We start from the raw sequence: 14,566 nt of genomic DNA on the forward strand, positions 1-14,566 counted from the left end.
AGTACAAGCACTGGCAGTTCCCGTCGTGTGTTGTAAATGCCTTAAACCTCTTGGAATATAAGATGAGGGCTGATGGAGGCTTCCACGAAGTAATATCTTTTCCCACTCCCTTTATAAAGCAGTTCCAGGAAGATGTTTACACGGGTAAAGCCCAGGTTAGAACTGGGCAGACACTCGAGTTAAACAAGCCTGTTCTAGGCTCCTCCGTACAGATCCTCTCTCCATTAAACTGCTCCAGATTCTCTTCAGGGTATCGAGTTTTAGTAGGGGATTATTTATCTCTGGAAAACTATGATGGAAAGATAACCAAATTCCAGGTGAACTGTTAATCCTTTCAGGCTTCAAAATATTAAAAGCGCTGGATTCCGCCCCCCCTTCCCTTTACGTTGGAATTGACCCCTATAGAGTTTTAAATACCCGAGTCTGAACAAAAGCAGTAAGTCTTCCACAAGGTAACAGCATAGACCATTCGGCTGAGTAAAGCTTGTACTTAAATCCCAAGAAAGCGCAGCTATCACCACTACAACGTATGTCTCTGCATCCAAGCAGCCAGGCATGGTCTAATAATTACGCCTCTGAAGAAAACAATACTCAGATGATCAGTGAGACGGATGGTTATTGTAACACGAAGATCAGATATGAACAGAAGCGTCTGATCCAAAGCCCATCTAATCCTGGAGCCCATCTCGGACAAGGACCTGTAGCAGCACTTCCCAAGGAAGACGCGCAGTTTGCACAAAAAGAACTACTGTTTCTACTCGAGATAGCTCAGGAGAGCTCCGAGGGGCCACCAGCAGAGCTTGAACAACTCCTGAGCAGAGGGCGCTGCCACACGCAGCTGACAACTAGCAGCCTCCTGCCAGTCAGCCAGAATCACGTCCTGAGAAGCGACAAGAACAAAAGACCCCCCCAAAAAAAAAAACCTAAGGAAAAGCCAAATACACCCCCCCCCAAAAAAAAAACCTAAGGAAAAGCCAAATACGAAACACCTACTATCTCATTTAAGACAAACTAAGAAGACCGACTCGTTTGTTATCTTTATTTTCCAACAGTACATTTAAACTTCTCAGGACTAACCTCCTCAGCCAGTTTGGCCATGCAGAAAACATTTCCTAGGTTATACAGATCGCCTGTGACAACACATACAACGGGTGGCGGTTGTACTGCAGAATAGAGAAGGGAAGTCGCATAGGAGGAGGCAGCTGGAGTTACGCAAAAGCATGTGGCGCAATAGCAGCGCTACAGGTGTGTGAGCAGAGGTCACTAACTGGGGCTCCTCAGTGGCACAAACAGCTTCTAACCATTTCTTTTTAGAAACATTTTATTACCTGCTACTAATAACTGAACTAGAGACCCCTCCTGTGGCTAAGAAGTGTAGTTGCATGTTTAATGCTACCTTCGGAACCGCATTTTATATCTTCGCTAATTAAGATGCATGAAAACAGGAGTTCGGTATCAAAGCATGCACTCAGTATTTTGTGAACACATCTTGTGGCCATGCATGATGGCAAGAACCAGCCACAGGACCTCTGAGAGTCTAAGTCTGGAGGAGCGTAGCACGCAATGTTCTTATATTTGATCAAAAGTCCTTCCCTGCAATAAATACAAATTAAAACCAGAAAGCTCAAGTGCTCTCAAAGCGTCTCAGCTGACCACAGCCCATGCGATTAGTTCCAAGACTTGAAGGAGCTACTTCATTAAAAATCTGACTTAATTTCAACAGTATCTCAAGACATGCAGATGCCAGACCATATGCGTTTATCAAACTATTACTTGAAAGCCCTTCCCTGAAGCACTTTCGGTGAATGCTTTATCTACCGATTCTACAGGTGGGACCTGACTTTGAATTTTCAGCAGCGATCGGAGTTTAACAGCACAACTATCCATGTCAGAAAAGGAACCTTAGCAGGTCTCAACTTTAAAAGCATTTGCCCTCTTAAAAATCAGATTAAGAAAAATAGCGCAATATATCATTTGAAACTATTACACAGCTATTTCTACCATCCTTTTGATGCGAGCGTGGATTTATTTTATCTACTTGAGGCGAAAAAGAAGAGAAAACGTAGCTGCTATTTGCCAGCTGCATGTATTAATTTGCTTCCAATTCCACAGATAGAAAGCCGTCCTGCTGCTCTCAGCAGGTTAAGTCCACGCTCGCTAATAGGAACTAGCGGTATAAGAGCTCAGCCACTGCGAAGTGGGCATTTCTGGTTCTTCTCCAACTTCGTGAAAGCATCCTGCATACATTCTCTCCCTGGCAACGAAAGGCGAGCCATCCACATTTTCGTACGTTAGTCGTTTGCGGTACTTCATGACTACCACACATGGTTGTAAACGCTTTGACAACCCAGCCCACAGCATTACTAATCTACTAATTTAACACTGCCACAGTACCAGAGAAGAAAATGGCGTAAGCATGTTCAGCATTGAAATCGCTGCAGGATTAACTAGGAAAAGATATTTATGATTTTTGAAGGTTTTTTTAATTACAAGACTGGTAAGGCAAGTTATGGGGAAAAAAAAAACCCCGAGGTTGAAAAGTTGCCTTCAAATATGGAAGTCTGTATGATAGGAAGCACAAGTACTCAATGGTGAGCTACTAACACTATGGACCTATGCTGTGTTCAATACTAAACTGCTATTTTATACTTCTAAAAACGTCATTCATCACCTAGAGAACAACCTGGGGGCATTTCTCTTCTACTAGAAAGCATACTGCTGTCACAGAGGCTCTGCTACAATTAAGACACGAGTTAAATGAAAACCCCAACAGTTCTGTATCAGCACTGGAAGCACAAATGGAGTGTTTTCCACAACGGGTGACCTCAATACATACAAGCTTCACACAGCAAGAGCCAGAAAGGCTTAGCTCTCACTCAGGCTCCTGAAAAAAAGCTGGCAGGTTAGCAGTAGCAAGCAGCTCCTAGTCAGGCGTTTAGGTAGGAAGCACTGGATGCTGAGCTTCTCGCATTCTGACTTGATGACAGGTTTATTTATGCCTGATAGGAGGAGATTTGCACTGACATGAAGTGTTTCAAAGGTGTTTTAACAGTGAGAATCATCAGATACATGAGAGCTACAGAAAAATTAAAGAGCCCATTGATTTAAGGGGTGAAGCACTTAAAAGAATCCAACAACAAAGTTTTTATGTTTAAAATAGTGAATTAAAAACCAGATAGCATTCCAGCATGTTATCTCCAAATAAAATCCTGCATTTTGAGAGCTGTATAGAATTCTGTGTTCCATGTAGAATTACTTTCTTTGGAAACAAAGATCTATAGCATCGCCTTCACTTATACTTATTTCCACCACAGGAAAGTACTAGCCTGTTGAATACCTTCATGCCAATTGTATAGGAGCAAAAATTTAAATTGCTTTCGGTGTCAACACCTTCACATCCAGCATCCTCCAGAACACCACGGTCTCCCAAATATCCTTTTGTTTAGGTCTAATAAATTTGATCTAAGAGTAAACATTATTAGGAGATATTTTGTACCAGGAATTTAAAATCATAAATAGCTGTCATGTATGGATTCCCTATAGTGATTTCTGCTTTTCAGCAAAACCGCCTTACAAGGACTCGTTCCTGTGCTCACCCTTTTGGGAAGAGCACAGTTCTTATTTCATTTAATAGACAGCAGCCAGCTACATTGGGCATATGCAAATTATAATGTAGAGAATTTACTTAAACTCCACCCCTCTCCCCCCACCATACATATGATAAATCTGCACTTTGAGCCAACTTTAAATACAGAATAATGAACCAGTAATTATCTTGTAAGTGAACCAACACTAGTTTGTATTCTTCCCTGAATAACACTTTTTTTTTTTGCAGAAGAGAAAAAAGGACTGCTACAGAAACACAGCAACATTCAAACCCTTTAAAACAAAAGGTAGATTATTTAATGCATTAACGATGTTAATCTGAAGATAAATAAATCCACAACAGACTTAAGTTTCTTTTGAGATTTCCTTTTTCTTTGCAGAGAATATTTCTGATATTGTACAGTACTGAGAGGGTGTTCTTTTATTTTCTTAATGTCCAGGTGAAAAGCAAAGCTCAGTTCTCTCTGCTCCCTTCGTGGAACTCCTCAATGCCCTATTCCAGGCGTGATTCTTTCATAAGCTTTTACTTGAAAGCGGAGTGGTGAGCAACACGAATTTCAGGAATAACTGGATGGTTTGGTCCCTGAGTCATCTTCTTGAGAGCCCATACTCTGGAAGGGAGAGAGTTATTCCTTTTCAAAAACAGGTCTGAAGGTTTACCTTTGAGACAGACAGTTCTTTGAAGTTAACAGGTAGGAAAATAAAGCGCATATGAAATAACATGCCCTTCCTTTTTGTTTTAAAGCATGATGTTTATGCACATACTATTATTATCATTACTAAAAATACGTAATTATTAACACTGTAAATACTGACATTCAATGCAACACATACTCACTGCACTGAGTCTCTTACAAGACACTAAATTACCTTCTGCACAAACTGAGGGTTCACAGTGATCTCTTGATCCATGGCTTTCAGTCGTTCATCAAGCTCTATACATTTCAGCATCTTAAAAAAATATATATAAAGTTGATTACTTTGTCCAGCTTGAACGTGACCTTCAATACATTTCATGGCTGTGCTATGTAGAACCAATAACTTTTGCCATCACAAAAACTCCGTGTCAAAGTGCTCATCCCTCATCTCCCAAACAAAAGTGTCAGACCAATTTTTTGTTCCCTTATTTTGATCCATATCTTCCTAACAATCCTTTTTAAGGCCACTGACAGACAGTCCCATGCAGGTCAACCACCTCAACCTACAGGCAAGTTATCGACATCCAGTGGAAGCGATCCTTGAAGTCTAAAACTCTAAAAACAATCTTTCTAATCCAGTCAGTTCAAGGAACTTCACATCACCAACTGATGTTTCAGTCTACTGAAACATCTCAAGCTGTACAATCAAGCAGTCAGTCTACTGAAACATCTCAAGCTGTACAGAAGATACAACAGGGAACGCATTGACAGTAATTGACTATCAATCTAAAACCTTTAAATACTAGTACTGTGAAATAATCGAATAATGATTCCTCAATCTCAATAATGATTCCTCAATCTCAATAATGATTCCTCAATCTCAATAATGATTCCTCAATCTCAATAATGATTCCTCAATCTCAATAATGATTCCTCAATCTCAATAATGATTCCTCAATCTCAATAATGATTCCTCAATCTCTACATGTAAGTTACCCACACCGGCTTCTCCCAGCAGCTCTCTGATTACAGACTAAGGCTCTGCAGTAGGAATTCCAAAAGCAGTTAGTATCTTAAAGATTTACCTCCTGATCAATGTTATGAAGCATAGCTGGATTGTTATATTTTTCAGGATTATCATGGAAACAGACCATACCATCTTTCTGATTAATACTTGCAAAGATTTCACCATCTTCTATCTGAAATGAGAGAGGGTTTAATGTAAGGTATCACAAAGAACAGAATTTCAGGTAACTACAACACATGGACTCCTTGTGGAATCATCTTTAACTTGTTTGCTTTTTATTTCCCAACAGCTTCCCAAAGACAAATGATGCATGCCTTCTCTTAGGCGGAGAATATCCTTTAAGATTTTTTGAGAACAGTCTAAACACCACAGCAGACTGACAGTATTTCCTTCACCCTGAAAAAGAACCATTCTTCAGCCATTCAGAACATGCACTGCCAATCCAAACACTTAAGAGAGTCTTAAATTGGATCAGTTTTTAAATTAGGATAGTTTAGCCAGGTAACGACTCTTACCATGTGGAGGACGTACTTTTCTGCTTCTTGGGGCCCTGACAACTGCACTCGACTTGCCATGTCTTGTAATGACAATGTTAAAAATGTCTGAAATTTAGAAAGTATTAAATGGTGAAAACTAGACACTAAGAACTTTCCCTATCAATCCTTCATGGCCTATGCAATCTTACTTTGAAGCCCGATGGGAAGAAACAAGTGGATCACATAGTTATTACTTATAAAAACACCGTGAGAGCAGAGTCAGTTCTTCCTCCAAAGATACCAATTTGTTTGGTCTGCACACACGCGCAGTAGAACTAATGGAGCCATTACTCCATTTCTGCAGTCCCTTTTTACCCCAGACACAGTCCTGACCACGGCCAACCTCCTCCCTCACCTTTCTACATGAATAAGGTGACTGCCCATCCCTTGAACTTCCTTCAAGAGATGCGTGTATTGCATTACTTCTGAGGTTAGTTCTACTGCAACAAACATCATTTGAGCTTGGGGGGGGGGACACGGACCTTTCCCCTGATCATCTTTAAGGATTAATCTGATCTCTCAGCTGAAGGAGCACATCACTCCACTGCTTCTGTTTTTCCTTTTACTTCAGACACTTCCAAAAGTCTGTCTCACTCACTCTTCTCTAATGAAGTAACCTATCTGTCTCACTCACTCACTCTTCTCTAATGAAGTAACCTGTAAAGTTCAGGTTTCCTATTTTTCAAACAGAGATGAAGGTCATTTGGTAGCAGCACTCACAACTTCTTTGATTATGTATGAAAATCACATGGGCAAACCCCTCTGATAGAAAACCAATTCAGTTGGCTGCTTATGCATTATTTAAAAGGTGATTCAGTATGTCTGTCTATGTAGAGCATTTCGGTCCCATTTGTTTCAGACACACAAATCTCAGTTTTAGTCATTTCTCCGTGACGTTACTGCATTACCATTTTGCTCTGAATTGAATTCAGTTCAGAGATACACTCTTTGAGAAAAACTAACCACAATTTCTCAGCAAAACAAGCCCCCTACATCTTACCTTGGTTAGCCTCTGAATATTCTTTTTGTAGAGAGATGATAAGCATTGCTTAACCAGCCCCATATTGTTATCCCTTGTGAATGTTTCACTGTGTTTGTTCACCAGATTCCGAAGCTCCGAGGGTTTATTGGTTGAATAAACTTGCGCTAATTCATGGTAAGCATTGCTAAGGGGCTGCAATTAGAAAAATGAGAACCCTTCTTGAAGAACACGGTGTTCAACCAGCCTCACAAAAATCTATTCACTACTTCAACATTAGAAGCCATGCAGGCATAAAAGTAAATTTAAGTAGCTCAAGCATCTCAAAAATTACGTGATGCCCTGCGATGCCCATACATGACTTTACAGCAACAACAGATCCTCATACACTGAATCTGTATCACTGCAATATAAGATTTAGTAAACATCATTCAAGGACCTCTGTATGACAGTTCCAGTTACGGGAGAGCAAGAAAAAGTCCATTAGCTGACCAGTACATGAAGTAAGCTGAACTCAAGGTAAGTAGCATATTGACTAGTCACTGCCCATCCATTATATTTGTTCTGCCCTCTAAGACAGTGTCATCCTTGACCACAATGCATCACAGCATGGACAACAGAGAATCAAAGGGTGAAGACTAGTTCACCTAAATTACTTTAAAATGGCACTTGTTTGAGCTTGCTTATTAGTATCTGAAGTTAGAAGAAGATTTTTGGAACTCTTTAAAATTTTGGTCACAAATCAACAAACTCAGTGTTAAATAAGAACTATCTAATTTTTAAAAGTGTGTTATTTACTTAGGATCAGAACTCTCACTAGCAGTTTTGTCTCCCACCCTACACCTCCTAATCAGAATGCTTACAGACTCCAAACATGCAGCTTTTTCAGAAGCTTTTATTCTTTATAAAGCTGGAGTTTTGGAATAAACTATTTAGCATTTCGTACTTCAACTAGATGAAGTTACAGGTTGAATGTTTTTACAAGGACACTGCATATTGAAAGCCAAGTGAAATCCGAGTCTTGAGTTCTAATGTAAAATGCCATCAAGGGATGTGCAGTATCAGTGAAGAGAATATTGGTAAGTACTATTCAGCCCTGAAGTTTTTCCAAATTTAAGTTTAAAAACCTGTATCGCCAATACGAACAATACAGTTTGTTTGTAATAGACGTAGAAGTTGCCAGGCAATCTTTAGCTATCGTACACCAGAAAGGCAGCAAGAGGTCGTACTCTGGCACGTTGTGCATTATTTCCCATGATCCGCAATGTTAAACAGTACCATCAGATGAGGGTAGAAAAAAAATCATTTACAAATTCAGATTTGTTGTTCTATTATTTAACTGTATTCGCAAGACTTACCTTAATGAATCTACCAACTATCTGGGAAGTGTATTTTGGTAGCTGCTGAACTTTGCCAAGTAGTATCAAAGAAACTAGAATATACTTTTTATATGATTCCAACATAATATGACTGACTGCCATGGCTGGAGTAGTTATTGCCTAAGCAAGAAAGAAAGAAATGGAATAGAAATTTAGTATACTTACTGGTAGATCCTGGTAGCTACTGCATTTAAAAAAAAAAAATCTCAGTTTCAAGCTGCATGCAGAAAGGATACAATGACATATGAAATTCACCTCTGAGCATTAAAGCTTAACTAACTTCTGTCAAAATTAATTATCCAAAAGTGTCCTAAAAAAGTAAATAAGCTACTCAAAACATATCACGTTACAGTGATGCCTACCTTAAAATAACCCTGTTAAGATCAAATCAAAACTTCTTTCCTTGCTATATACCTAAAGTTGTACTAGAAATCACCTGTAGCTACTTGTTACCAGGAATGATTATACAGTTCCTGTAGAACCTGGATTTACATAGGTTCTTAAAGAGGTTTTACAAAGCTATTGCGTCATCAGATCTCATATTTAAGTATGCTGAAAGAGGTCTGCAGAATAGGGAAGAGGGATTTTACTTTACTATCATACTGCTAGCTACTCAAGAGCTGACCCTTGTTTACCGAAAAGAAAAATGCTGCACCAGTTTATTTTGCACGTTTGACAGTGTTTCCCTCTCTCACGCACACAAAGTTTTCCCAATTTTGCGATTTTCTCTTCTTTCACAGAGAAAGTAAAAGCAGCAAATATCGTAACAGCCTTGAAGTGTAACTCCCCTCATAAAATTAGCAAAGGTCTTAGCAAAACCGCTGGACTACTTTTTATTTAAGAATAGACAATTCTGAATGTCAGCCTGTGAACTGTTTCTATGCTAGCAGTAATAAGCAGGCATCTGAAAAATATTTACAGTGAGATAAATTTAACATCAACCTTTGAGTCGCATAGTTTTATGGTGCAATAGTTACTTGGCTGTAAGAGACCTTCTTAAAAGGAAAACACCTCTAAAGACAGTTTGCTTGCTACTTCACTTTCTACGCTGAAGAGTACCACTCAGGCTGTACCTTTCATAAAAGAACTCATAGTGAACACTAACCCAAATCAGTTTTTATGTATTACTATGATGAACACCTGTGCTAAACCAAAACCTACGTGAATGATGAAGAGCAGTATAGATCTGTTAGTAGAATTATATCCTTAAGAATGAAAATAACTGGAGACTGCTTGTACTTTGTTAGGTTCACGGCTTTTATTGCTACCCTTGGTGGCAATTCAGAGATGCTATGTTCTCTCAGCCCTACTACACATGCTACTTTTGCCTTTCAATTGATCGCGCTTTAGACTTACCATTTTATTTAAAGTTACCTGTTCATAAAAGTAGAGTGCTCTTTCAAAGTTCTTTAGCCCAGTGTATATCATCCCACCATAGTAGTAGTAACATAAAAAGTGCTTCGCATCATATGCCCCATTCTCTTTACAAATATCCATCATGTCCACATCTAGATACGGGAGGGCAGGTTTAAAGCATTTTGCTAACAAACAGAGCTACAAGAAAATAAATCAAGTTTTCATAAATTAGCCATTTCCATTCAAATTTCCATGAGGAAGAAGTTGAAACTAAATTCATCTAGTACTATTTAATAAATCTCACTCCTCCAAGAGTGAAAAAACAGTGCACATCAGTAGTGCTGCAACACAGATTATTTGTTGCATCATGGTATTTGGAAAACCCTTAACACAGACTGTGAACTGTTATAAGTTATCTGAATACTAAAGAAATTAGACTGACAAAGCTGCTTGAAACTCCAGGCCTTCCAGACTACCGTGCTGGCAGCACTAAATATTGCACTAAACATTCCTGTCCAACCCTAAATCCCAGGAGCCAAGAATGAGACAGAAGTGGAAATCCAGGCCAAAGATACCAAGACAAACATGCCTTTTGTCAAACTTGAGCAAACAGTATCTGGAGATTACACTTATACCACCTAAGACAAGCTGTGTGTGACTTTCAGCCCAGAGGGAAGGGATGTCAAAGGACTTTCAGAAGTCATCAACAAAACCAAAGACCTGGGGACATGCGCTGAACATTTAAAATTAATAGAAGGGGATTTTATTTCAGTATATCATATTATTTATTACTGGAAAAAAAACCACAGTTAAAAGCCATTTTTACATTGCAATATGTGAACATGCATTTCCTCAAAGGGTTATAGGTATTTTATAAGCCTTTACTCTCATAAAAAGCCCTCACGCTCCCCTTACCTGGCAGAGATCTGCGTGTATTGAGGTCAGCTGGTTTGTGTTCATCTGCATCTTGTCTATGGCTTGTCTGAGAATGCTAATTCCTCGCAGGGGCTGTCAGAAATTACATCTCTTTCAGATAATTTCTCATAGATGGCAGCACATTGGATCTTATGTTGACACTTACAAATGAAAAATAACACTAATTGACAGGTTCCATTAAGTAATGGTTAACGTGAGGTTCCCTTTTTGTAGGATACTGCAGTCTCTCAGAAAATAAAATTAACCTTGGCTATACAACTTCTCCTGATAAACTAAATAAAGTCATCAGTTCTGCTCCACAAAGCCAACCGCATCAGGAATACAGTAATTTGTATCAATAACAAAACCTTTTGACTCCATGACGCCATCTAAACTCCCACCAAATAGCAAAGGCAAGGCTCTCGCTTTAGTCCACTTAGACCAGACTTGATCTCTACTTCTACTTCAGGCTAGATTTAACTAAAATGGCCTGAAAAAAAATCAGTATCTTAGCAACAAAAACATTGGTCAAATATTTCTTAATCAAGTTCCCTTTACAGTAAGGCATTTCATTAAAAACATTATATAACACTGGTGAGAGTAACACTGAAACTAGTGTCACTGACTCACCAGCGCTAATAACTTTTGCAGCGCTCTCCTACTCACGCACACTTGTCTGAAGAACATTCTTGGTACTACAGATTTCCTAGTTTGTGTGTGACAGCACTTTTTTAGGTGACTCTCCTAAAGAAAAAGTTATCTTCCTTACATTTTCCTTAAAGAAACCTTAAAATCTTGGTTTAGGTTCATTACCTCTCAGTAAACTTAACAAGTAAGGAGCTGCACAAAAATACTTAACATGAAGTTAGTGGCAAATCTTTATGAAGTGAGTAAGAGGCTGGTAACATCCCCTTCAAGAGCTTGGATATGTAGGTAGCTTATTTGTACTAGATATTTGCTCACCTGTTTTCTCTCCACAAGGGCATTTGTTAACTGGTGGCACAGGCCAGCAACTAAATACAGCAAAAAAACAAACAAAAAACCCAACACAGTGAAAAATCAGTAATATCAAACTATCAAAAAATATATAAAGTCCGAAAGTAAGCTTAACTTACAAGTGTCTGTTGCATATCTAATGTGTTCCCCATTACAAGTGCTGATAAAAAGCTGCACCTGTGAGAATAATGTTTCGAAGTCAGGGATGCTGGGCATAGAAAACTTCACAAACCTAAAATAAAAACAACAAAAAAGGTTTAACACTTAACATTTGGAGATTAATAAAAAAGCTTCACCTTCATCGCTATGACTCTGCAGATGCATGTAGATGCTTGCGAACAAGCCCAAAGTGTTTATGACAGATGGCGTGCAATTTCCCCAGGAGCTACACAACATTTGAAAATACGCTTTCCGTGCGCACCCCCATTCTCAATCTAGTGCAAACTACAATTTAGAACAAACTATGGGAACAAAGATCACTTTATCTGGTACAATAGTTACAATCATAATAGAAACACTGGCTAACGATGATGAACTGTAACACTCAGCCACACAACTTCTCTGGATGCTTTTGCCTATCCTGCAGCCATCTCCTGCTTGAATGTGCTCAAGATTTCTCAACTATTAAATTATGAGATGTATATCTCTTGCTAGGAGCTCTTTCTCTTCACTTCCAGTTTCCCTCCATCTCTGGTGGTTCCTTAGCACCCTGTAGGCTGTAGCCTTGCACACTGCTGCTTCTGTAAGATGAACTATGAATATGCTCATCTGAGGGCAATGAAAACTCCAGCTACGCATCCTACAGATGTCACAAAAACATACAGAAAAACACCTCTGTTTAATCATAGAATCATTGAGGTTGGAAAAGACCTCCAAGATCATCGAGTCCAACCGTCGACCCAACACCACCATGTCCACTAAACCATGTCCCTAAGCGCCTCATCTACTAGTCTTTTAAATACCTCCAGGGATGGGGACTCCACCACTTCCCTGGGCAGCCTGTTCCAATGTTTCACCACTCTTTCAGTAAAGACATTTTTCCTCACGTCCAATCTAAACCTCCCCTGGCGCAACTTGAGGCCATTTCCTCTCGTCCTATCGCTTGTTACTTGGGAGAAGAGACCGACCCCACCTCGCTACAACCTCCTGTCAGGTAGTTGTAGAGAGCGATGAGGTCTCCCCTCAGCCTCCTTTTCTCCAGGCTAAACAACCCCAGTGCCCTCAGCCGCTCCTCATCAGACTTGTTCTCCAGACCCCTCACCAGCCTCGTTGCCCTTCTCTGGACACGCTCCAGCACCTCGATGTCCTTCTTGTAGCAATGCTGTTGGAAGGTACCCAACCCTGCCCATACTTCAGTTGCTACACACTGTAATATGCAGTTCAAACCTACCTAGATCATGGACTGTTCTTCCCCACAAGGCTTATGGCTGTCCAGGTTACGTGCTGCCACCCCTTCCCTGTCTCTTCAGAGAGTCTTATTCTACCAGCGTGGGAGTTTGCCACGCCACAGTTTCAGCCAGAACTTTACCATATACTCCACTGATGCCATCTCTTCAAATAACACGGTTTACATATTATTTCTTATAAAGTTATCTTCCTTCCTCCACCTGTTTGAATGACTGTTTTCATGTACCCCATGATATGATTCTTCCGCTAATGCAGTACTGATGCCCTGTTTTTTGTAAATTCCATAATGCATTTTTACAAGATGCTAATGAATTGTAATATTAAGTGCATTATCTCCATGTATTACAGTCATTTTGTTTCAAAAGGGTAGTAGAACAAGTACTAGAACTCTGGTCTTTCCTTTAAAAGTGAACTTTAAAATAATAGTGGAACCTGTAGACGTTTCGCTTGCGGTTAGGTACAGCTAGAAACAATAGTTTGAGCTTCAGGGCCAAATATCCTTACCTTACCTCAGCATCACCAAGACAATTCAAGTATTGTCTTACACTACAGAGAGCAGCAAGAGCCTCAATGTGGTCCAGAGACAAATACTGAAGAACTATGATAAGAACCCATGCTTCACTGGCAAAAAAAAAAATAAGCACGTTGCTTCATGCTTACAGTTCAGCGCACTAATGCCCTGCCAATCGAGTTTTAAAAGTTTGGTTTACACCTTTTTGCTGAACATGTATGGAAAAATACTTACAAAGGCATAAACAAGAGAAATGGATACAGCCTTAAGGAAAACAAACCCCCAGTGTTACCATTTGACAGTAAAGGCATTTACAAGCTCCAGAGGTTTTTTCTTTTGAAAACACAAATTTGCCTTGGTATTTTTATTAATAAAATGTGCATCACCGAAGGAAACGAAGCACCATTCTAAGAAATGCAGACTGAAAACACCTATGTCCAAAAGAAAAACATTTGGTGGACAATTCAGTATGTTGCCTGAAGTTTTAATATTAAGATATTTTAATTAAAAGAAAGCAACACTTACAAGACAGCAAGAACGCCTAACGAGTGTTCCTGCACATCCAGGGCACCAAGCACTGTATCCAGATGGGAAAGATTTTTTGCTAGTAGTTCTCCGCTTTTATTGATCAGTTCACAAAGCTGGGTCATTTGCCCTGAAATACAAAACATCGTTGTCAAACTCTAATTAGAGAACACTCGTGCATTCCCTTACTTCGTTACACCTTGCTGCCCTATAAAACCTGTAGAAAAAGTAGCATCACACAGAGAATTTACTTTTCTGTAATACGATAAGCATTAGTTTTCAGCAAGCGAGGTACCCACTGTATGTCTTTTATAAGGTGACAGCTAAGCTTCTGGCCTTTGGGATTGCAAAGGAAGCCCTCAGAACACAAACACAACACGAAAAGCAGCACCAGCTCGCCTCACTAGAGAGGGGGCTTCAGGGTCTCGTATCAACGCCAAGAGCACCTAAGTCAAGTCTCTAAAACTTTGACCAATGTACCGTGATACAAAATTTCGCCTCATGTGGATATAGTTTATCTGCACTTGTGCCTTGTAGGTGTTATAAGGGGGAGAAAAAAATAGCTTCCTCCCCTTTCTAAAAAAAAAAATCCCAAGCCTGTTCCTTGCTGCTTCTCAAGTGCCCTATCCACTTTTCAGGTCTGCTCATAAGCATTTTTTTGAAGTAGACATTAAAATTACAGCTAAGTATC

At 39.6% G+C, this 14,566-nt stretch overlaps 1 protein-coding gene across 1 annotated transcript; it reads right to left on the reverse strand.

Annotated features, from left to right (window-relative positions):
• Window positions 1-1,025: 1,025 nt before the first annotated feature.
• COPS3 (COP9 signalosome subunit 3) lies at window positions 1,026-14,005 on the reverse strand. Its single transcript, XM_009286444.1, has 11 exons — window positions 13,876-14,005; window positions 11,552-11,664; window positions 11,400-11,449; window positions 10,437-10,529; window positions 9,540-9,719; window positions 8,145-8,285; window positions 6,808-6,981; window positions 5,787-5,873; window positions 5,330-5,443; window positions 4,477-4,557; window positions 1,026-4,217 (listed from the first exon to the last, which is right to left on the reverse strand). Exons 1-11 carry the CDS (start codon window positions 13,998-14,000, stop codon window positions 4,164-4,166), a joined length of 1,212 nt encoding a protein of 403 aa, XP_009284719.1. The 5' UTR covers window positions 14,001-14,005; the 3' UTR covers window positions 1,026-4,163.
• Window positions 14,006-14,566: the final 561 nt, after the last annotated feature.

Source organism: Aptenodytes forsteri, unplaced genomic scaffold, assembly GCF_000699145.1.
Source record: "Aptenodytes forsteri isolate BGI_AS27 unplaced genomic scaffold, ASM69914v1 Scaffold55, whole genome shotgun sequence".
Classification (NCBI taxonomy): domain Eukaryota; kingdom Metazoa; phylum Chordata; class Aves; order Sphenisciformes; family Spheniscidae; genus Aptenodytes; species Aptenodytes forsteri.